Source organism: Cydia fagiglandana, chromosome 13, assembly GCF_963556715.1.
Source record: "Cydia fagiglandana chromosome 13, ilCydFagi1.1, whole genome shotgun sequence".
NCBI classification, from domain to species: Eukaryota; Metazoa; Arthropoda; class Insecta; order Lepidoptera; family Tortricidae; genus Cydia; species Cydia fagiglandana.
This window is the reverse complement of record NC_085944.1, coordinates 9,782,869-9,805,803: the sequence shown is the minus strand read 5'-3', so window position 1 is coordinate 9,805,803 and position 22,935 is coordinate 9,782,869. Positions and strand designations below refer to the sequence as shown.

At 37.9% G+C, this 22,935-nt stretch overlaps 1 protein-coding gene across 5 annotated transcripts in view; it reads right to left on the bottom strand.

The window, feature by feature from the left end:
- The window catches only part of LOC134670206 (protein alan shepard), a 220,453-nt gene that overhangs the window by 7,488 nt on the left and 190,030 nt on the right, over positions 1-22,935 (bottom strand). For 4 of the 5 annotated variants that reach the window (XM_063527917.1, XM_063527920.1, XM_063527918.1 and 1 more), the window contains exons 3-5: positions 3,843-4,111; positions 2,917-2,975; positions 2,161-2,285 (exon numbers count right to left, since the gene is read on the bottom strand). In XM_063527917.1, coding sequence (XP_063383987.1) covers positions 2,161-2,285; positions 2,917-2,975; positions 3,843-4,111 — 453 coding nt within the window. The remainder of the gene's footprint in view (positions 1-2,160; positions 2,286-2,916; positions 2,976-3,842; positions 4,112-22,935) is intronic. The other variant, XM_063527919.1, reaches the window with a different exon arrangement.

The following is a 22,935-nucleotide window of genomic DNA, read 5'->3' as shown; positions in this document are numbered from 1 at the left end:
CACAGCCAAATTCTTTTTCGCGATTTCGGGGTTGGTCCCATAGTAAAAGTTGCTCAGTATAATCCCAAAACCTCCCTGGCAACGGGAATGTAGTTATTTTTTAGCCACCCTGTATAGCCCTCGCACACGCGCATCTTTATTGACTGTATGCAAAAGCAGTAGGTATCAATGTAGCAGATATTTGTAGATAGTTTCAGTTCAATGTAGGTACGAAACTTTTCGTGCTCGGTGGGCGCAATTTACCGAGTTATGTACTTATTGCGTCATGTTAAACAGTATAAGTTTAATTCCCGATTATGGATACTTGATACCGATGCGGGCTCAATCTAGACCGTATCCGGTGTGAATTCGATGTGAAAAGGCTTTTTCAAAGCGCGATTCCAATTACGAAAGTAGCTCTTTTGAAGCAGGGCAGATAGAATTTGCTCCGGGTTTTGCGAAACCGTAAATGTTTATTCGGATGTAAATTTCATGACCCCATAATTCCTTATGAGTAATTTTATACATCGACTTTATAGGCAGGTTGTAAGGTGCCGTGTTGAAGGTGTTAAAACGTTGTATATCCTCCGGTGTTATAGCTTAGAGGCTTTATTTAATCGCTTCACTTTGGTAATTGAAAACGCGCAAGTAGATTATTTAATTGGCTTTACGTTTGAGAGTTTAATGTCATTAATGTGATTGTAAATTGTAATTCATTATGAGTTCCTTTACGGCACCGGAGTGTTTCAAAGTGATCGAATTACAGTCAGCGGCAATGCGAATTGGAATCTACTTTCTAAATATGTAGTTGTGTTATTGTTATGTAAAGATATGAACGGCTTCCATATTTGTACAGAAAGGTATGTAATGGCGCTGACCGCATACGAACATGATATAAACTGTACATCGAGTGGGCTGTACCGCACGATACTGATACTCTAAGCATTGATCGCATGTAGTCACAGTGAAGGGAAGGTTGTTCCAAGTATGTTAAAGTTAGCTTGAAGCCCGCATAGATTATCTAGACACTGAAGCCAGCGTTGACGTAAATCAGCAGATAGATCTAATATGCTATAGGAATACGTAGTCGAGATGGGCGTTAGACATCAGCAAGAGATTATCAAGCTAGTTAATTTGCATACACATATTATTGCTAGTTACATATTGTAAGCATAGAATACCCAGAGCCCAGTAGCGACATACTATTGTTAATTTTAACGCTGAAGCATACGACGTACAGAATCGAAACAATGTTTAAAATAGATTAAGAAAGCGTTAAATTGGCGTCGAAATGGCGTACCTCTGGAGGGATAAGGTAAATACTCACAACACATTAGTGTTACATGGGTCTGTTCGAAAACGCTGACTGAAACTACTGGTCCCAGTGCCACTGGCGGATGAATGATAGAGGCTATCATAGGCACAAGGGTCACACAACGGACACATTCCAATTTACGCGCACAGTTATCTAAACACAGGGCCTACTTCATCTAGACAGTTCAACGAATCTATTGAATCAAAAAGACATAGGCATTATCTTGAATTTTACAGTTACACTATTCACCTTGGTCAAGAAGGGTAGGATGCTGCTACTATGCATTTCAAATCTAGAATTTACAATGGACAAAGAACACGACTTTACTTTAAAATGCTTATTTTAAAATGGTATCAGCATTTGAAATAGACAGGGGGGTAAGTACTCACTAAAGCTATAAATAAGGGTAGACGGATCGAAGGGTCGGACCAATGCTGCAGTCTTAGGTTTGATTAGTCAGGATGCGGGAACACAGATTAAATAATACTACAAGCGATACGCCACTCTTAAGCAGGAACGGGATCATTCATTAATGGCGTCATTTATTAGGTACCATAATTCTACTTATTTATATTTCTATTGTCCTCATATTCTACCAGTTTATCAGTTGGAAGTACAATAAATAGAGCAAATATATCAATGATGGCAGGTCGCGAATGACCGCGGTAATCATAATTCGGGAACGTAAGTTATCCAGAGTGTCGTATCCTCTATAGAATTAAACAACCTGTGACAGGAGAGCGGAGAGAGTCGGCTAACGCTGATGAAAGTAGAAGGTACAGTCGAACGGAGCAGAAAGAAGGATGAGACAGCGGAGTAGGAGCAGGCGGTTAGTCATAATAGTATTACTTGCATGCACAACGTACACGGTTCAGTCTACGCAGGAACCAGATACCCACTTTAGCCATCTGGGCCTGAACACCTTTGGCTTGTAATCCTTTTACAGCTGCCTCCGCAGACGCGATTGTCTCAAAATCTACAAAACCGTAACCTGTGGAAACAAAAGTGAAATATTTCTATAGTAAATGGCCTGCGCGAAAAACTTATCAACATTATTTTGACAGTGAATCATGCGTGGTTATCATAGGTATGAAAAGTATTAAATATATATATGAAATATGCAACCTATGATTATGTAACTAATAACATTAATTGCCTACTCGTAAGAGCGAAATGAAAATGCAATTGTCAAATCGAGGTGAGAGTAAAACATCTTGTGCGTTGAACGTAATCTGTATCCATCTGTGCTTTGTGCATTATAGAATATAAAGATGATGAACTACAAATAAAATAACACGTATGTGAAATAAACATATCATAGTATGAGAACATTATAAATATGAATCAAATTGAAACTAGTGTTCGTGCATATATTGGAAAAAAGTCTCACCATAGATGGCTTAGGTTAATGAGGGTATATGGTATTCTAGAAAATAATATTATATTAAATAATTCAATCACGAATAGTTCTCTTGATGCACAATCTATTAATTTTAATATAGAAAGATATAATTTATATACATACGTGAAATAACTATGCACAGACTTTTACGATAGGTACGTACAATAATTCATAGACTATGATAGTGTAAGAAAAGACGTACGGAATGAATGTTGTTTACCTTTACATTTATTCGTATTTTTATCCAATATTGCTTTAGTCGAGATTATGTTACCATACCTGAAAAGAAAGCCAACATTTAGGGTTCGTTTAAGTAATAAGATTAATAATCAAAAAATCCCTCGTTGAAAAGAGATATTAATTATTGCAGAGGGGCGGATGCCGACGCTAATCCAGAATTAGTGAAGCTTTAAATTTTAAAATACGGCGTAGGCAAGCAATCCAACCGGACTGGTAATGGTACATACAGGAAAATATCAAATTACCAGATGTGAATGACAAATTGTGACATTACAGACGTAGTGCATAATTGTTTTCCATCGTATTTTCTCGGAACTTGTATTTGCCATGCTTCTCCAGTCAACCTCAGTACTTTTTGTACCGAGACTGACTGAAATTGCAAGACCCGTTCGTACGTTTCTGTGAAAATATGATTGAAAATAATGATGCACATCCGTAACTAAATAGGTATGCCATTTATTTTGTATTTTGTAGACTTTTAGAAAATTTATAATAAATGGTGGCTACTATTAGCATGGTAGCTACTAAATAGTACATGTAATTCAAAATACAGAGTTTTCATCTATCGCAGAGCTCTTGGTGAAGGACGATGATAACTATCAGTGATAGTCTATCATTGATAGTCACTATAGTCTGTATCTTTAGGTATTTAAATAAAAGTAAACAAACAATTTGTAAATTTTCGGGTAGTTATAACATTTATTGGTTAACCGACCAATTACAAAACCGCCTGGATCCGTCACTGAACGACCTGATTTTTAACCTACATTATTTGATAGTGTAATGTTTTCATCTACCTTCAACTGGCTTAAGAAGCCATTTGAGGGTAATTTTGTTTACTTTTGTTTAAATAGGTACCTAAAGATACGGAGTATAGCTAGCTTGTGAATGGTATATCATGCTTACATCTGGCACATTTGGACTAGGTCCTTATCGGTGGTGTTCTGGCTGAGGCCGCGTATATACAGGTTGGTGCGGCTGAGCTGCTCGCCGGCGGCGCCGGTGGTGGAGGCCGACGAGGCCGGCGGCGGCGGCGCCGTGCTGAGGCTGGTGGAGCGCGTGCCGCCCGCCGAGCCCGTGTTGGAGGACGACGAGGACGCCGTGTTGGCCGGCGACGCCGCCGTCGGCACCCGCGTGCCCGTCGCGCAGCCGCCGCCTATCGACGCACCCGTGTACTGGAACAAATACATTTTATGTTATTTGATGATGTCAAACTATAACTTTCATAAAATCTTAGGGTTTTCCCAAGGCTCTAAACTAAAATACCTATACCATACCTATGTCATATACTAAAGAAAAACCGGCCTTGCTGCGCCTGAACAGGCGTGGCTCACTGCGCGATTTCGTCGCTTTGCTACAGGTAGCTAAAAGTCCATCCGTTCGACCCCAATTTTGGGGTTTGCCATAAGCCGCGCGTGGCGCTGTCGCCACCTAGCGGCCATATCTGTACTGATCGTGGCAGACGCGTTTTGTTAGAGAGTGAGTCTTCTGTACCTAGTACTATTATTTATTCTGTGGCCTGAGGCCTGAGGTAGTGGAAGAGACATTGATTTTGATAGTTCAGATTTCTGATCATTTATTCGTAAATACATATAACATAACTATAAGTCACATAATAGGTATTAGATACCTACACACAGTTCATAATAAATCAACTATTTACATTATGTATGAAGTATATTATCTTAAAATGATTACATTCCTTTGTTTTTAGTAAAACATTCAGGTTAAAGTTACTTATTGAAAAAATAAATCTTAACAACATAGTCGTAGGAGGTTGTAACAGTATTTATTTTTTTAAATGTTTTCATACTAAATGTTTGCGTAATTGGGCTGTGTGTGATTTATACACAAAGACCATATATCGTCCCCTTTATCCCACAAAAGAATGCCTAAGTGTCCATTAGTGGAAAGCATAAATATAATCTGAAACTATACCCAGCATTAAAAACGCCCCCATACATACTGATAAAGAGTTTATGACGTCATCATTGATATGTTATCATGTGTTAGCCTAACAACATAATCATAATGTAACTTTGCACACGGTAAGGTTTCGCTTTTAGATACTTCAAGTATGGCCAATTTTTGAATTAATTTCTCGCAGTAAGTACATGTGACTTTCATGGCATAGTAATTTTCGTGTAAATTGAATTTCACTAACTAGCAAATAATCTTTTTCTAACCTATTTCATAATCGCTTACTTAATTACGTAATTTCCACTCCTCTGAAACATTTTCTGTAAAAAGGTAAGTGCTTAATTTTCGCCTGTTACCATGCCTGTTTCATTCAAAACAAATACCTAACCTTCCACTGTTATTTCAGGCCTCTATCCTGGATATGTTTACTTGGGTACATGTTTTTCTACAAATCAAACCCTCTTTTCGATTCGATCCTTCGCCTATTACTGAAGTTTTCACTCATCATATTACTTCAACAACTTTTATCAAGCAGAGAGTCCTCTAAGTTCTGTAAAAGTGCACTTCAAGCTTCCTATGGAATTTTCTCTAGATAAACAAACTCATATATGTAGACGGAACGACTATCCTTAACAGGAATGAGTGTTAATAATGTCCTCATCTCGACTCGAGTCGCGGAACGATCCGGACGAGGCGATTTCATTGAAAATAACTGGTCTCTCCGAGACGTGTTAAGTCGTGGCCTATTAGTTATTCAGCCGCGGTAATGAATAGGGTGGAGTAATGAGCGAATGCCGATTCCGAGCACGCACCCTTAATCGACTCGCACGCTGTCGTGCGAGTAGTACGATCTAGACTTGGCCCGGCGTGGGTCACTCAGATCAACAAACACCGTGTAACTGTATTGATGAAACTCCACTCAAATTTAGATAAAAACACACACCCAAGTAGCAAAGAAAAACGGTATTGCTGTATTCTTAGGTGAATTTTTATGCCAATTTAATGGGGTTTAAGAATATATTTTGGCGAAGAAGAGAAATAACAACTATAGGTACAGTTTTGTACACTACGGTTCATGTTAGATTTAATAACGTTTGTCTTAGGTAAGCGGTCAGCTCAAGCTATGTAATTATTTTAATTGGTTCTCCTGTTACAAGTCACATACCTATACAAATATGAGATTATCCTGTGGCCCAGTTATGTAGATTAAATAAAGGGTGTCGCGTTTCTTTACCCAACATTTTTAATATGTAATATTGATACGCTTATTTTACCCGTGTGGTAGTTTTACATTAAGTCGCACGTGCATATAAATTTCATTGGGTTTATATTGTCTTTATTATCTGTTAACAAATTAACAAACTAGTTCCCATCCCTGTATAATACAATTAAGACCGCTTAGTTGAGCATCGACACATATTTAAACCATAAAGTAGTACGTTTATCTACCTGTGCCTTAATTAAACCCGTTATCAAGTGATAGTAAGCTCAGGTAGCGAAGGAAATTCGCAACGTGTGCCTACGCGATAGCTGTGTTTTGGTACATATGTAGTGATGTTATTTACATTTAGTTAACATATTAAAGCCATAAATTGCGTGGCGTTGACACGACGACTCGCTCCGCTTTAGGCGCAACGTTACGTTCGGTAACGATAAAACTTGTGAGGAAATTAAACTACAAGTTAATTACTGTAATTTGTGGAATGCCGTAAAATTTAACGGGTACTAACTAGTTGCATTCGTTTGGAATCATTTGGGTTTCCAGTTTATTTAGTTCAGTATTTTTTGTGTCAAGTAGCAGCACTTCTTATCTCTTTTTATTTTATTACATTTACAAAGCTTGCTCTCGTCCGAATAGCTCAAAGTAAATATTAATAATAATTTCTTTAAGAAAATAATATTCCCAAGAAAATGCTCTAAGAGACTTATTCTGACACTAGCTATTCATTCTGTTCTGTGAAGATGTTCGAGGAATCCACTAGAGAATTCTTACTAAGTCGATATTTACTTTTCTGTCTAGCATTTACTTCTAAGAACGTCTGCTTTAAGCTTGAAATATAAATAGGTTTAGTCGAAAGCAAGAAAATAGGATAACGGAAACGTTCCGTCCGTATTAAAAATCGATTTCGAAATTCCATGCAAGGCTGTTGCCATCTTCAAAATTGAACTTTTATGGATGAAATTGGAATAGGTACCTAATGAATATTGTTACTGTGTCTAAGTTCATTTAAGTTTCTTTCTAACAAAAACCCGTTTCCCTCTTAAGTTACAAAACATTTATACGATTTTCCTAAGCTATTAGATAGATAAGATATTCATGTAAGCGGCTCAACCTTGTTAGCAGAATGCGGTATTTTAGCGAATTCGCTTCGTAAACCGATTGGTATCCTGTGGAGTGGAGTCCGCAGGCAATTGTGCCAATTTGTGTAAACTGCCGCAATTTCGTGTTAACGTCGCTAATGCCGCGCCGCAGAAAGGACGCGCTGTTGACTGGACAGAATAAACATAGCTGTGGATTTACTGAATTACCTACGAACATGTGGTTAAAAAATGGACCCTGGTCAAAATTACGTATAGTTTTAATTTATGATATATATGAAATCGGAACCTAATTCAATTAGTCACCTTGTTATCTACTTCTATAAATAAATACCTATGTAATTAAAATTAATAAGTGGATGTGTACGGTGTGGTACACTGATAGGTACTATTTAGTTATTAAAATTTCATACATTTTTAATGTCAGTGTAGTTTTACATAACCCAACCCAAATGACATTAAAAATGCAGTCTACGTAATTAATCCATTATCAACTAAATACCATTTTGAAGATACGCACTTTAAGCGCAAAAACACTGTAAAAACAGTAAAAATTTAAAACGCGCTCAATAGACCTTTGAAAAATGCTTTAGCTATTTTAACATGATTGCAACAAGCATTTTTATTATAATTGCATTGTCCTTTCAAACTTTTCATAGCCAGTTAACCTGAGCTTTATTAGAGAATATCCGTATTCCGTCGCTAGTAATATTAAAAGCACGTAGAGCGCCATAAAAACGAATCCTTCCTTTTACTTTGTTGTCCAGATGACATTGTAAAATGTAATTGACGCACTCCGGCCGCGAAGCCTCTCGTTATAACAAGTATGAAGTGGCCGTAAAAGTGTGAAATGTGTGATTATTGCCTTTAAGCTCTACAGGGGACGGGTTCACACTGTCATTATATCGGTCACCTGACCAATTGACTCTATTAACTTTATTGTACTTTAAATTACTGAGTAGGTTTCGACCACAACTAACTACTGGAACGTGAAACACGTCATATAGGTGAACGGGTATACCCGTGTACATATTGAATTAACTTTACTGCATTCAATGTTATGCGAACTTAATACCAAATGATATTTTCAACTATCAGTCAACCATTTTATGGTCAAGCAGTGACAGAAAGGCCACTAAACATACACCTTTATTAATACATATTTGGATGTTGATACGCAATAATGTGTCAACCCACATTTATTTTGCAATAAGATATCAACTCAAAAAAAATACGCTTACAGTTGACATTTTATTGAAAAATTTATGTGGGTTGACACATTTTTGCTAAACACCATCCATTTAAACTTGGCAAAATCGGAACACTGAGGGGTTCGCGATCACCTTACTGTCTAGTGTCTGTGTTCGTCTGTTAAGGACGGCTTTATAAAATACTCAACACTTACTTTAATTACAAGTGATCTGCAACCAGTAACAAAGTTTTTGGTTTGTAGCCTAAGTCCACGAAATAATCAGGGGCGTTTAAAATCATACGGACCGACATGACAAGAATGGAACCGTTTATTATCGACCTGCAACCGGCAATAACACAAAGTAGCCGGCTGTGAAGTACGTGTCCGTTTAAATGGAATACTCTCCGTCCTTGGTCCCATAATTAAATACGACAGACGGCCGCGGCCCCGCGGGGCCAGTGTCGGATTTAAGTTTTGTTACGCGGAGAAATACCACTCGGTTTGGTTAACGGAAACTCCGCAGTGTAACCGAGATTTATCGTCAGATAGTTCCGAGTAGGGTAGCCATAGGTACACAAGTTTGGAAAGTCCTGACAAAATTTTGTGTTTAAGAAAAAAATCTATCAATTTAGTTTCCTTCTCAAACTATATTCTTAAGCCCTCACTGTCGATCACTTTGGTAGCAATTTGAATCACATAAGTGTCTAACTCTGTCCGTCTCCCAACAGAAGATTGATAAATTTTCTCGTGCGATTAGTACATCAGGTAATTTCGCTATAAGGCATTTTTATAGAAAACCAAGTATACATTTCAGCTATATGTCAACAAATGCTGGACAGAAAAAAAATATTTTAAAAACCATCCCTAAAAGTTTCTACGTTTATTTGATAACCATCCCATAGTATGTATATAGGTACACCGACAGCATTTCGTCCCTCGCGTAAAATTGTGAAAATACTACGAAAACCTAAACGCCTGGTCAGCCTGGTTACTCCGAGAGTTACTTCGTTTACGATCTTTCGACCCATTCCTTTTAAGAGGTGGTTCGCACTTTGTCGTAACACATTTTGTTGCCTGCATCATTCCGGACACGGAACTGTCAATCCGATGAGACATTGTTTCCGAAATGATTGTGTTTGCATTGCAGATAGTGGCATTTGTGCGGAGTAATAACGGAGGACCACGTGTGCCGTGGCGCAGACATTTGTGTTATTTGCAAGTAAAATGGGGGTCCCAATCAGTCTGGCTTAGTTCGACAGGTGTCGGGGGCGGGTGCCAGCTTCTTGACGACTAATCATCACGTCGAAAACACGCTCAAACTTTTGACAAAGAACCTACCTATATTTTGCATACTTAGTACGCTCCGCGTTGTACGTTCGCGGGTAATTTAAATTCTGACGTTTTTCTCCCTCGTCCCTGTGGGTTTGGGCATAAATATTGTGCGGCGACATTTTTACGGTGGTTTTTAATTTGTTTAACATAAAATCACTGAAGGTTGTTTAACATTTCTAAGAAAACAGTTGTGTAGACTACCTAATATTGCTAATTTGAGTGAAATACATATAATATTTACTTAGAATAATTACGTCGTGGTAATATTGATGAATGATGATACTCGTATAACTATGGTAGGAAAACCCTTAACAAAACTAAGCAAAAAATCTTTGGATGGGGGCAGCACACGACTAGTCGTGGTGGAGATCCCTCGTCCAGCTAAATAATGATAATGTTAAAAACGTCCCTTAATCGGTTAAAATTGTATACTTTCATGCGATTAACCATTTTTATACAAGTTGGATTAACAGAAATATCTTCGGGAAGGCACTCGAGATAAATGGATTTTTATTTGTATCAGAGAAGGTACGCTTGCAAAGGGAAATGCAAACATCGCACCGGGCGAGTCCACTTGACAAAAAATATAAAATGGAAATTCTGAAAGGTCGGTACCGGTACCGCTAGAAATAAACGTCAAAGCGATTCGGTGAATTATTTGAATACTGCTTGTTTCGTACTCCGTACCGTCAACAACGCAGGTGATGCCTAATTTAAATGTTAAGAGAACGTTTGTTCATCGTGAATTTAATATCTTGATATTTACTTTTAAATAATGATACTGAACTTGATTGCTTTCCTTGCTCACAAACGGAATTTTAATAATGTTGTACAGGGAAATAAGGCAATATTAAGCAGAATAGGATCTATATTTAGATACGAGATTTGATATTGTTAACAAGCGGATAAACAACCGGTCATTGTGTCATCTGTAACATAAATACCTACGAGGGACGTCTGAAAACTTATAAGCCTAAGGTATTTCGAGGTTGTATATGTGTTTATGATACTGGCCGCTAGAAAGGCCATTTAAAAATAAATTATTAAGAAAACAATATGTCAGATTTTTATTATTCTGTTTCGAGATATTCAACTAGAAACTACATAATGTGTGAATTACCAGCGAATATTACGAAAATTGAGCATCGTGCTGTAATTAAGTTCCTTACAAAAAGTGAAAAATCACCGCAGTGTATTTTTGAGGAAATGGCTATTATTTACGGTGCTTCTGGGCCTTCTTATGCCACAGTCAAAAAGTGGAGTCGCTTATTTAAACTCGGGCGGGAATCCATCGAAGACGACCCCCGCTCAGGGCGGCCAATATCGGTAGTGACCGAAGAAAACGTAGCCAAAGTCAAAAAGTTGGTATTGGAAGATAGAAGAATTAAGGTTTGGCAAATAGCTGAGGTCCTAGGTATAAGTAAAGAACGAGTCGGAGAAATTTTACACGAACATTTGCACATGAGTAAAGTTAGTGCTCGTTGGGTGCCGAAAATGCTTACTGCCTTCGATAAAGAACGTCGTGTTGAAACTTCCCAGGCGTTTTTAGACTTGTGCGAAGATAATATAGACGAAGTTTGTTCCCGAATAGTAACTGTCGATGAAACATGGATCAGACAGTATGACCCGGAGTGTAAGTCCGAATCAATGCAGTGGATTGAGAAGGGGGAACGGCCGCCGAAGAAATTTAAAGTGCAAAAGTCGGCCTCTAAGTTAATGGCTACGGTGTTTTGGGACTGTGATGGTATTCTTTTAATCGATTATTTAGAAAAGGGTTCCACAATAAATGCACTTTATTATGCAGATCTTGTAAGACAGGTACGACAAGCAATAGTTGAAAAAAGGAGAGGTAAACTAAGGAAAGGAATTTTGTTTTTGCAAGACAACGCACCCGTCCACACCGCTCATGTTGCGAGGCGTGCTTGGAAGGAAGTTGGCTTTGACGAAATCGACCACCCACCGTACAGCCCCGACCTAGCCCCTAGCGACTATTTTCTATTCAATAATTTGAAGAAAGAGTTGAGGGGAAAGCGATTTACTAGTGACGAAGAGATGAAGGCGGCCGTAGAGGAGCATTTTGAAGGGCAAAATAAAGAATATTTTTTTAATGGGCTAAAAGCACTATATAAAAAATGTAAAAAGTGCATTGATTTGGGAGGAGATTATATCGAAAAATAAACAGTGATTTACCTTTGAAAATTGTGTTTTTGTATCTTAGGCTTAGAAGTTTTCAGACGTCCCTCGTACCTACTTATTTAAAATTGACGATTCGCTGATGACATTTTCGTCATGTCACAACCAAAATGAAAAAAAAAAAAACGTCATCCATGAGCGACAATTAAAATTACAATAACAAGTTTAAAGTGTTTACTACATACAATCTAATCCACGATCGTATCCATTTTCATTTCCGCCTCGTAAAAAAGCCTACATACTAATTTTCAGTAGGTACGTGCTCATTGTAGAGTTAGCCCAAGAAAAGTCTGCAGCGATTCTGATAGCCCATGCACGCAGTGTGTTATTTTAAACGTCAAACTTTTTTAAATTATGACGTATAAACAGCACTTGCACTGCGTGGGTTATCAAAATCGCTGCAGACTTTTCTTGGTCTAACTCTACCTACGTTATTACCGCACACATACGTACGTCCATGACGTCACGCGCCCCCGCCCCCGCGGCGCAACAGTTGGTCGCGGCTCGATAGCGCAGCGCGTGCGTGAACGCCACGTCACATGGTGCCCACCACGCTGCCCGCTTCATTCCCACTTTTTAAGTCGTTTTGTATTATGGTACCTACTTATCTGACGTCATTCGGGAAAGTTATGTTAACAGTAACTTTGAGCTATCTAGTCGACGTAGTGACGTAAGCTGTAACTTTTGAAGAACATGAAATGAAAAGTCAACCCAAAATTATGTCAATCACAATATTGGGTAGCTGTATAAACCAATCAATTCGCTAACAATAAGGTATGTTTATTATCTTAATAATAATATTATCATGCATTGAGAATCTCGTGAAGGCCGAGAAGGACAAGTCCAGCAAGTACCTAGACTTAGCTCACGAGATAACCGCCATGTGGGATGTTGACTCGACGATCTTTGTTCCTATAGTCGTGTCAGCGAACGGTCTCATAGCGAAGAGTCTCGACCAACACCTAGAGAGACTCTCGCTGGGTAGTTGGATTAAGGGTCAGATGCAGAAGGCGGTAAGTTTGGGCACCGCGCGTATAATACAGTCAACAACAGAGCTATGAATACAGGCAAAGTGTCAAAAATATGTATACAGTACTTTACTGCCTGTACATTAAGGTCGTGTATACATATTTTTGGCACTTTGCCTGTATTCATAGCTCTGTACGTTGGTTCCTCACTCTGCGGCCCTGACCACCGGCAGCTTGGGCCCTGCCCCGCTAGGTTAGGTTTTTTATAATGTGTTTATATATTTTTTGTAATGTTTTGTAAGAGTTTTTATATTTTACTTTTTTACTCACATTGTAAAATCCTAACCTAAGACCCTAATTGAATAAAGGATTCTAATATTATCATGCATGATAATTTTGCACATCGTCGAAAGCGTACCATTTCAAACGTACCTATTGAAAATCAATTCATACCGCTGCCAAACTATGCGCAAACTGTAAAAAAAACGGGCACGCGTTAGACCAACAGCTGCGCGCGGGCGAAACATTTCCAATTTAATTAACTATAGACAGTTTGCAGATGAAATTCCGGTTTTAGGGAACCACTTTGTAATAACATTCATTCAAAATCCATCTGCTATTCACGCTAAAGCTCACGGAATGAAACATAAATCCATTCAATCTATTAAAATTGAGCGCTCCATTTGTTTTATCGTTATTTCAATCAGCGGATTCATCTGCAGTTACTATGTCTGTTTCGATGTATAATATACAAATATTTAGGTTCAATATTTGCAAAAAAAGATAGTACCTTTATTAATTTTCACTATTGAAATTCATACATCTCGATACTATCTATCTATTGTATTGTGGAGAAACCAGTCGCAAGCTGCCGGCGTATTATGGATGGCTTTATCCATCTTTATCCACGTGATAAAATAACTGTCACTTTTTAACACAGTGCGATAGAAAATGACGACCATCATAGTTTACCCATCCGTACTGCACAGCTTTTTTGACAGTTGCTTTTTGATCGCAAATGCTGTGGAATTGCAGACGAATTGCCAAATATGTCCACTTCAACGTTGTCTATTATTGCATTATGTATTCGTAATGCATTTACTATTGTAAAACCATGAGATTTAACCCAACCAGTTCTCCAAAAATTTACCACAATGTCATGATACCCATGCCTATGCCAAAAACAGTCGATTACTTCTTCTGTTCCTCTACCGTTACGATATGTAGTATTGACAGTCTCCGTTTGACCCAGCTCGAAAATGCAGGCGTATACTTAATATCGCTTTGATAGCACAAATAGGAAATCCCATTCAAACATTAACAGAATTAACGGATATAATTGGATTGATACGAAATAATGGGAGGAGAATTCGGGAGCTCGCTTCTAATGGAATAGCAGAAATAATTAACTTAAGTCCGCACCTATCGCTCTATTTCTTATTGCGCAATGTTAATTGATGCTTTGGACCTATTGTTAAACTTTGCGAGGCTTCCGTAATTATATTAAATCATAGCCCCCTAGGAGAGATGATACAGAAGGTTTGAAAACTCAACTCGGGGTAAAACCTTGTTTTTTAATTCTAATATGAACTAATACATGATTTTAAACATAATTTGTGAGTAACAAAGTTTATATTTGGTCAGAGGTCGTTAATCTACGAAAGTGTTTAAAAGAGATTAATAGGGGCCATCAATTTATCGTTCGCAGCGTATTTAGAAGAAGGAAAAACATCGGTATTTAAGGGCGACAAAACAAATTGTCAGCGACAAAATACGGGCACCCTCTGTTTTCGCCTCGTAAAATGGAGGCTCCACTCGAACACGGCTTTGGGTCAAGCATTTCCAAAAAAAATCGTTTACCAGTGCACGGGCGTATTTAAATATCGGTAGCGGCCCGGCCCGCGTCACTCCCGGATTAACATAATTCAACAAAAAAAAACACCCACCCTTACGGCAAAAAAAACAAAAACCGTTTTTTATCCGTGTGTGATGGACCCGAATCGCGGTCCACAATATTGGACAAGTATTGTGAGAGAAATTACGTTAGAATTCTTATGGGACGCCTTGTTGCGGAAATGCGTACGGGTGTTGTACTTGAAGAACCTTTACTCACTTTTCTGAGCCTATTGCTTTGCTTTATCAAGTTTAATACACGATTTGGCCATTGTACCTAATATGTATCTATGTAGTAGCAATAAAATAAAACAACAACTCGAAAAGTAAAGGAAGCATTGATAAAAAGACAAACGAGTCTTCAGATTAAGATCAAATGCGACGGTCCACACTATATCCTGAAAGTAAGCATTATCTCTTCACAAAACATTAGCCGAAGCATGTATCGTCGCGTCACGAGGGGCTAGGGTCCTTCACCTTCCGCCAGAGCCGAAATAAATCTAATTCTTCGGATGACAGATATCAGCAAGCCTTGTTTATTTATACTTTCACCCTGAACTATTCGGGGGTCGTGCACATGTGCCGCGGCGACCGCTCATTCAACCAAAATAAACTACGTTCTAAGTCAATAAGCTTCGTAAGACGGAAACCTCATACCAAATCCAACATTCATCATCAACATTCCTCAAACCCAGCGGAAATTTAAAGGAACAATGAATATTTGATTGACCATGATCATGAATAAAATGAAACATTTTGCTAGAAATATTAGGGGGCGCCGTAATGATTCCGCTCGACATTGAGAAAGGACTCAAAGAAAACTCCTGAAATAAATGTGGTAATTTCATCTACAAAAATTTTCCTCGTAACGAATACATTTAAATACATCAGCATAATCTTTAAATGTAATGTGAGTATGGAGCCAGGAGGGTTAAAACCTGAAATATACAGGTTGCTATAGAAACCGCCATAGTTTACGGTATTAGCGATGTTGACGATTTGCGCTTACTTATTGTGGCAATAATGAGTCCTTTTGTGGACCTATTATATTATTTTCATACTACATAGGCCAACTATATAAGTATATCATGAATGCGTGTCATAGCCGTCATCCGGAAGCAATCGGTCGCTTACCCAAGATATGTGGCTACTTACCATTTATTCATTAAATTCATACTTTTTACGTTACCACTGCGAAGTTACTCACGTTCTACAAGGGTCGAGTTACGTAGCAGTAATACACAAAGTTAGATACTACTATGACACTGTTTTTCCCCTTTATTAAAGCTAATGTAGACTCATTGTAGGTTTTTATAGGTAAGTAAAGATTAATTTCATGGGTCGTTCCGTACAAGGGATAAAGTAGCACTTAACAAACAAAAAATGGTTAGTCCCTTTTTACCAAAAAAGCGAGGTCTATTTAAGACTCGCCGCGAGAAGGGCGCGACGAATCTAACAAGCTCCGGAATTGTGACAGGGCCGACAGCTGACATATTCTCGTCATTAATCAAGCCGGCGGGAGACGCCATATTTTGATTCGAGTCTTGTCGAAAGTGCCGAACCCCGCTGCTGAGAACACGTGCCACCCTACATATCGTATGACGTTTTTGTAACACATTTTTTTCACCAAATTAGTATTTAAATCTATGTAGATTACGGATCGCTCAAAGAGTTCGCAAGCGTCTAATTTGCACGTCAGTGAAATTTCTCCGCAAAATTAAGGTCAGAAAAATGTGACATACTTATATAAGGACTATAATAGGTATAGGTAGATACGAAGATTACGAAGGAGCGAATCTCACCAGCTTGTCTAATTTTCAGACAGTTGTACAATTTCCTTTGAGTTCGAAGAGAAAAGAAAAGCCAAGTTAGCTTCGGCTTACCTAGTTGGTAATTTTGACGCACCGCCACTGGTACGTTACCAGACGTTTTATCTCTTTCAAGTAAGAAGATCGGGAATGTATACAATTAAAACTTAGGTTTGTTTATTTACTAAAACCGAAGGGCTGAAGACGCGGGCTCGGCCCACAACTGTAGTTTACTGAGTAAACATTATATATTAATGAAAGCTATAACATGGTAATAAAGATGCTGTTACTTTGCTGCTTTCATAATACACTTTGCTTTTATAGAAAATAAACTGTATAATAAGCATAACAAGACTATAATGTCTCGGCGTCGTATTTTTAATCTTGATACCTAGCAGGTTATTGTCATTATTTGTTATGAAGACTTGTTTATGTTCCTCAAACATTTATTTTATATGTTGAATAATTGCTTTAAATGTTAATGGCGTTATTTATTAACCTCTGTCAAGTGTAATAAGGTGATGATAATCCGTAATCTCACATAAATTTTAACTGCAGTTGGCAAGGGTTTATAAATATGGGGGTTAAAGTTTAACTACCTACCTATCGCTGTCGGGTTTATTTTATTTTATAAATAGATATCTACTTATTATTGTGTTGTGTTGTGGTGTTCGATTTTAGCAGCTACGGCCCTACAAATATTGTACAAACAATCAATATGGATATATGTAATATTCATACAGAAATGTTTACAAATTAAAGACGTTTTGTAGTAAACCTTGCGTGAAAATAGAATATTAATACATTTACAAGGACTTTTTACAAATATTGACAAAAGTGTATTGGATTTAGCTATTTAAGTACCATTTAATAGTATGCCGGTTATTGTTCGTGTGCCAAGTGAGTCGTTACACAGTTGCAAAAGTTAGCGATATAATAGCGAAGCCCTATTTGATATTCCACGGGGCACCGGCACTCACGGAACTACAGGACACTCGCCCGATTCGGACGCGCTATATCGGGTAAAAACGGAACTGGACGATTTATGTTCATTCATTATTAATTAGCTTTATGTGAAAGGAAACTTGCGTAGGGGCTATTTGCTATATCGATCTAACCCATGATTTATGCATTAGGTATTTAGTCACATCGCTGTCGGCGATATTAAAGTTACAACTTCCTATAAAATATGAACTACACTATATCAGGCGTGTCTCACTCCGCGATTTCGTCGCTTTGCTAGAGGTAGCTAAAAGTGCATCCGTTCGGCCCCAATTTTGGGGTTTGCCATAAGCCGCGCGTGGCGCTGTCGCCACCTAGCGGCCTCTGTGCTGATCGTAACAGACGCGTTTTGTTAGAGAGTGAGTCTTCAGACTTAGTAATATTATTTATGCTGTGACTATATCTACAGGTAAAGTGTAAATATAGTGTACTTAAAAAAACTGTAAAAAGACGATATAAAAGTCTAGTTTACTTCTCTTCCTACGTGCGGAAACACTTTTAGTATCCACGTTATAAATGTTTCTCAGCGATAGCGGCAACGTATACAATCTCAGCGTCTAGTGTCTCGGAATTACACGGCGAATAAAAAACAACGTAAGGAGCAAACAGATCGCATAAGCGGAATTCTTTACAGAATCGCGAGTAAAAAAAGAGTTCAGCATCGAAGGCGACCATGAGATAAATCCCGAAGGAGAGGCGTTGTAATAAAACACGTACGACGCGGCCCGCTACATTTTATTTCAAAAAGCGATAAGGGCGCGAACGCAAAGAAATTCCTTTTACGAGATTCTTGTGGGGGGTGGAGCGATAGATAGGTGGTAGACTGTTGGCGGAGACTCGGAGGGCACGCTCGGCGACATCTGGTTTGTGTTGGCGGCGCCTCGCGCGTGAACCCTCCGTGCCACCACCCAGCTACACAAGCCGTATTATCCAAACCCGATAGCTATAGTCAAACCATTGAACATGCACCCGAATACGACAAGGTGTACGATTAAAATCACAAAAAGGTGACGATACTAAAATACGCAACTTTTGGCATTATTTTTGGCAAACGGATACGTCATAAAAATATACCAGCACTACAAAAAAAAATGTGTTCATCAAAAACTGTTCCCAACAAACGTTTAAATAGCAATCCAACAATTCCTTGAAGCATTTTAATTTAACTCTGTAAACATCGACTAAGCAAATTTACTTAATAGTTTAAACCACTTAAATTTAAGTGAGAAGTTTAATTTGTTGAGCTATTGCTCCAATATTTATGTTTCCAAGTACGAGTTCATCTCAGGCCCAGTGGGGATTAGTTGCTAAGTGCATTTAGGAGGTGAACATTGTGGTTTATTGGCTGGCGTTGCCAACGGCACTTCAGTTCGTATAAAGGAGGGCAATATCGCTTGTTGTCTCGTCGCTTCGTTCTCCAACGCTCGGCACTCGCCTCTTAAATTTTGTTTATGCAACAAACACATTTTCAATCTAATCTTATTTTGTCAAATAAATTTCAGGTCAGACTTTATGATCACGGATAATGTTATGAGCCCGTCGGCTATTCGAGTGTTCTTTGTGCATAATATATTTTTAAGATAGATTTTGTTAGTGAACTACCAGTATCGTACAATCTTTTCTAGGAGATTACTGCGTTGTGGTTTATACCTAAATAAAAATCTATAAGATTTGTAAAAAAACCGTTACAGGTCTGTATTAGTTCAAAATTTCACATCCTGGACACCTTAAACTTTTTAGAAAATATTGATCTTTCTATGGTTATGGGCATAAAAAGGCATTAATTTGTTTGTTAAATAGGTTATTTACTTATAGACCACGAAAAAAGGCACAATACTACGGAATTATGGAAAATTACGTCTAAAACAGGTGAAAAAGAATGTAAAAGTAAGTTTTCTTAAGTATTATATATCGCCAGGATCACAGCGACAATTTCTAAGCATCACAATAATGAAAAAGGTCTCTTTAAGCTGTCTTAAACCAGTTCACATTTGATTTATCGAGCGGGCTTGCTCACAAAGCCGCAACTACTCACGGCGCTTCGCTTTATTTGCACTGTGTTAGTATCAAACTTGTACATTAATTAGTTTCATGCAAATCATGATCCGGTGGCACTGCTTGCGGTCGAGAAAAGCATTAATCACGTAATATTGTTTATGTAATGCATAACGAGCAAGAGCGGTCGGGGCGCAGAAATTGATGGAGTGCTGTCGACGCGCCAACTTCTCGGTTAATTATCCAGGCCGATGCTGGTCGAGGATTCCTCATGCTTGCCGATTTTAACGCTCATGAAAACCATCATAACAGTGATGTCAAGTTCAACAAGAAAGCAAAGTTTATTTACACTGGTTTGCTCAAGCTTTCGATTAGCTGGTGCTTGATGAGCAATTAGAACCCACGGAGTGGAGCCACGGCCAGGCACTGCAATCGACCAACAGCACACATAACAGCTAAATAGTACGCCTATAACATTTTATCATCCTTACCAGAATACGTACGAGTCTCTTTTCACGATTTCCTATTTAGGTAGTTAATATTTATTATATTGGTATACATATAGTACTTATTGGTCCGAATTAGTTTACAACTCGCATTTGATTTAGGTACGGAAAATATACAATTAGCGGGTAGCGGGTAAAATAGATTTATTAATGTTTCAGATATTATACTGTTTTCCTTCCCCAAAACAGGAAACCACGTCAGGCACTTTCCGCTCGTAAAGTTTCGTTTGCAGTTGCAGTTCTTAAGCGGCTTTATAAGCGGCAATCCAGGATCTATCTACAGCGAAAAGGCCTTTTGAAGAGTGGATATTTCACCGCCAGTCGACGCTCTCCGCTTTAGCGCCTGGATCAAAAAGAATTTCTACTTCTTATGTTTGAAATACAAGTTGCAGATTCGAAAATAGAAACGGCTTTAAAGGGATATACTGTTGTATATTTAGAATTGCTTACTGTCTGAAGTTCTCTTGCTGATTAAAAGCAACGCAACGATGCCTTCGTTTGTGAATTCTTATTCTTTTTCTTGTAGTTTTGCTATTCTTAGCTGAATGGTAATTGTTATTAATAGTAATAAGGCACAACCAAATAATAAGGCACTGCCTTATTATTTGGTTTATATCTTCAGGTAAATGCAGTTTCCAAACTTACATTGCAGACGGCAGCTAACTTACCCAAGCCCCAAGCTAAAGCTCAATGCACATATATACGCTCAGCATACATCTGATTGAGTTTGTCTGTATTCAGTTGAAGTTTAAACAACACATGGAGGTAATAAGTAATTCTCTAATTTCAAATAAATTTAACAAAATGGTAATAAAAAGTGTAAACTTGGTAGAGGGTTTTTCCGATTATAAATTAAGTACATTTTACATATTAAGCTTTATTATAGGTATACTTCATTGCAAGAAACTATATTGCTGAACCGTCAATGTGTTTTACTCGTAATAAATAAGGTAACATTCGGATTCAGACTGCATAGAGTTAAAGTGTTATTCTATGGAACTTGCTAATTATGTAAACAAACCGCCATACTGAAATCATCATTCAGCGACAGCAGTGCGACAGCCGACCGCATTGCTGTCAAATAGTATCAATCCAGGACATCGACATTAGCTTTAATATTTGCTGCAGCAACGCTGCACTGCAGTACTGCAGACTGCACTGCTGCTAGAATGACGTTCTTGCAGCAATGCTGCACCACATTAGGTATTGCAAAGTGCATTGCTTCAAAGCAGTAACGCTGGTGCAGTCTAAATCCGAACGATACCTAAAAAGTGTTATGTATACTTAAAGTGAAACGCTGTAATCACTCTACGTGCCGTAAAATAGGCTCTAGCGCTCATAAAGTGCTCTCATTAGACGCCGTAAATGATGCCGCGGATAGAGCTAGTAGTGTATAGTAGCGCTTTGAAGTTGAAATGATATAAAACTACCTACTTACATCTTAGGTCAGGAAATGAATGCTCAAAAAACGTTGTAGAGGGAAATGCTAGGAACAGAATTTTTGACTCCGTAACTTTGTTTGGACTAGTTAGGAGGTGAACATATCAAAAGTCCCCGGCTGTAGCCCCGGTGCTGGGAGGTAGAGTAAGAAGGTCGAATTTTTCGGTTTTTCATTGATATCTTGGAAAATTTGCGTCTTAGCGACATGACTACTGAGACAAACCGAAAGCTGATAAAATTAGTTACAAGTTTTATCCAGTCAAGTTTTTCGATATCTAGTCCTAACTAGTCCAAAGTTACGGAGTCAAAAAATCTGTTCCTAGCTTTTCCCTCTATACCTTCTTATTGCTTGGCCTTTCTAACGGCAGACATGTTCATAAGTTGTGGCGCAATGACCTATGACCAATTTACAAGTAGGTATTGATTGTTATTGTCAAATGCAATTTTTTCGGTACAAAACAAATTAAGTATCATCTCGCGGAAATGAAAACGTGAATTTTATATAAGTACCTAATATAATTTCACGGAATTATTGATTTGATATTATTGATTATTTACAACATCCTGATCTCATGAAGAAACTTTACTATTTAGTGAACTTTGCACTTAAAAAACATCATTTAATTAGAAATTTAATATACCTAAATGTAATAATTTACATATAGGGTGATTTCGGGGTCGTGGAGCAAGAGAGCCAGACATCATACAGAATCCAAAGATGAGCCTAATGATGTTGTTAATTATTGTTTATCACCAATAATGATAATTATTTTCCAGATGACAAGTAGGAAAAAAATTTTTGCATACAATTTGGTGACCCTACTCAATGTGACGTCTTGTCGCTTTCCATACAGCGTATGTCAAAAGTCATAGGGTGACCATAATTACTTAGTATAACATTAATTTTCCTTGAAAAATAAGAATAATTTAAGTAAATATCTTTTAATCAAATACTACCATATGACAATGTGGATCATTTACAGAGTCAGAAAAAGTGGTTCTGTCAAAGTCCAGTATTAGTTCCCATGTTTTATGAGTTTAACGTATTCTATAGTTTCATATACATATAATCTTTTTAAAGGTCTGCAATATTGTACTGTGCTTCTATTCTACCCACATTCGGTAAGTACAAGTATTTAAATTGAAAGAATGTGTAATTTACGAGTAGAACGAGCTGATATTACTGACCTCGCTCCTTGTTTGAACCTGTGATTAATTGACGAATCGACGAATGGCTGTCGAACTAAGGGGATCTATTGACGTAGCAATTTATTGTTACCTAAAATCGATAGGGACGATTCTATATGTATAGGCAGTTAAAATGTTGTAGCAATTATTTCATGGTAGTATTAACGCAAGAAATTTTCAATAAAGCGTTGATCCTTTAATCTATAGGTTTCAGATTGCCCGCGTGAAAATTATAGGTAACTG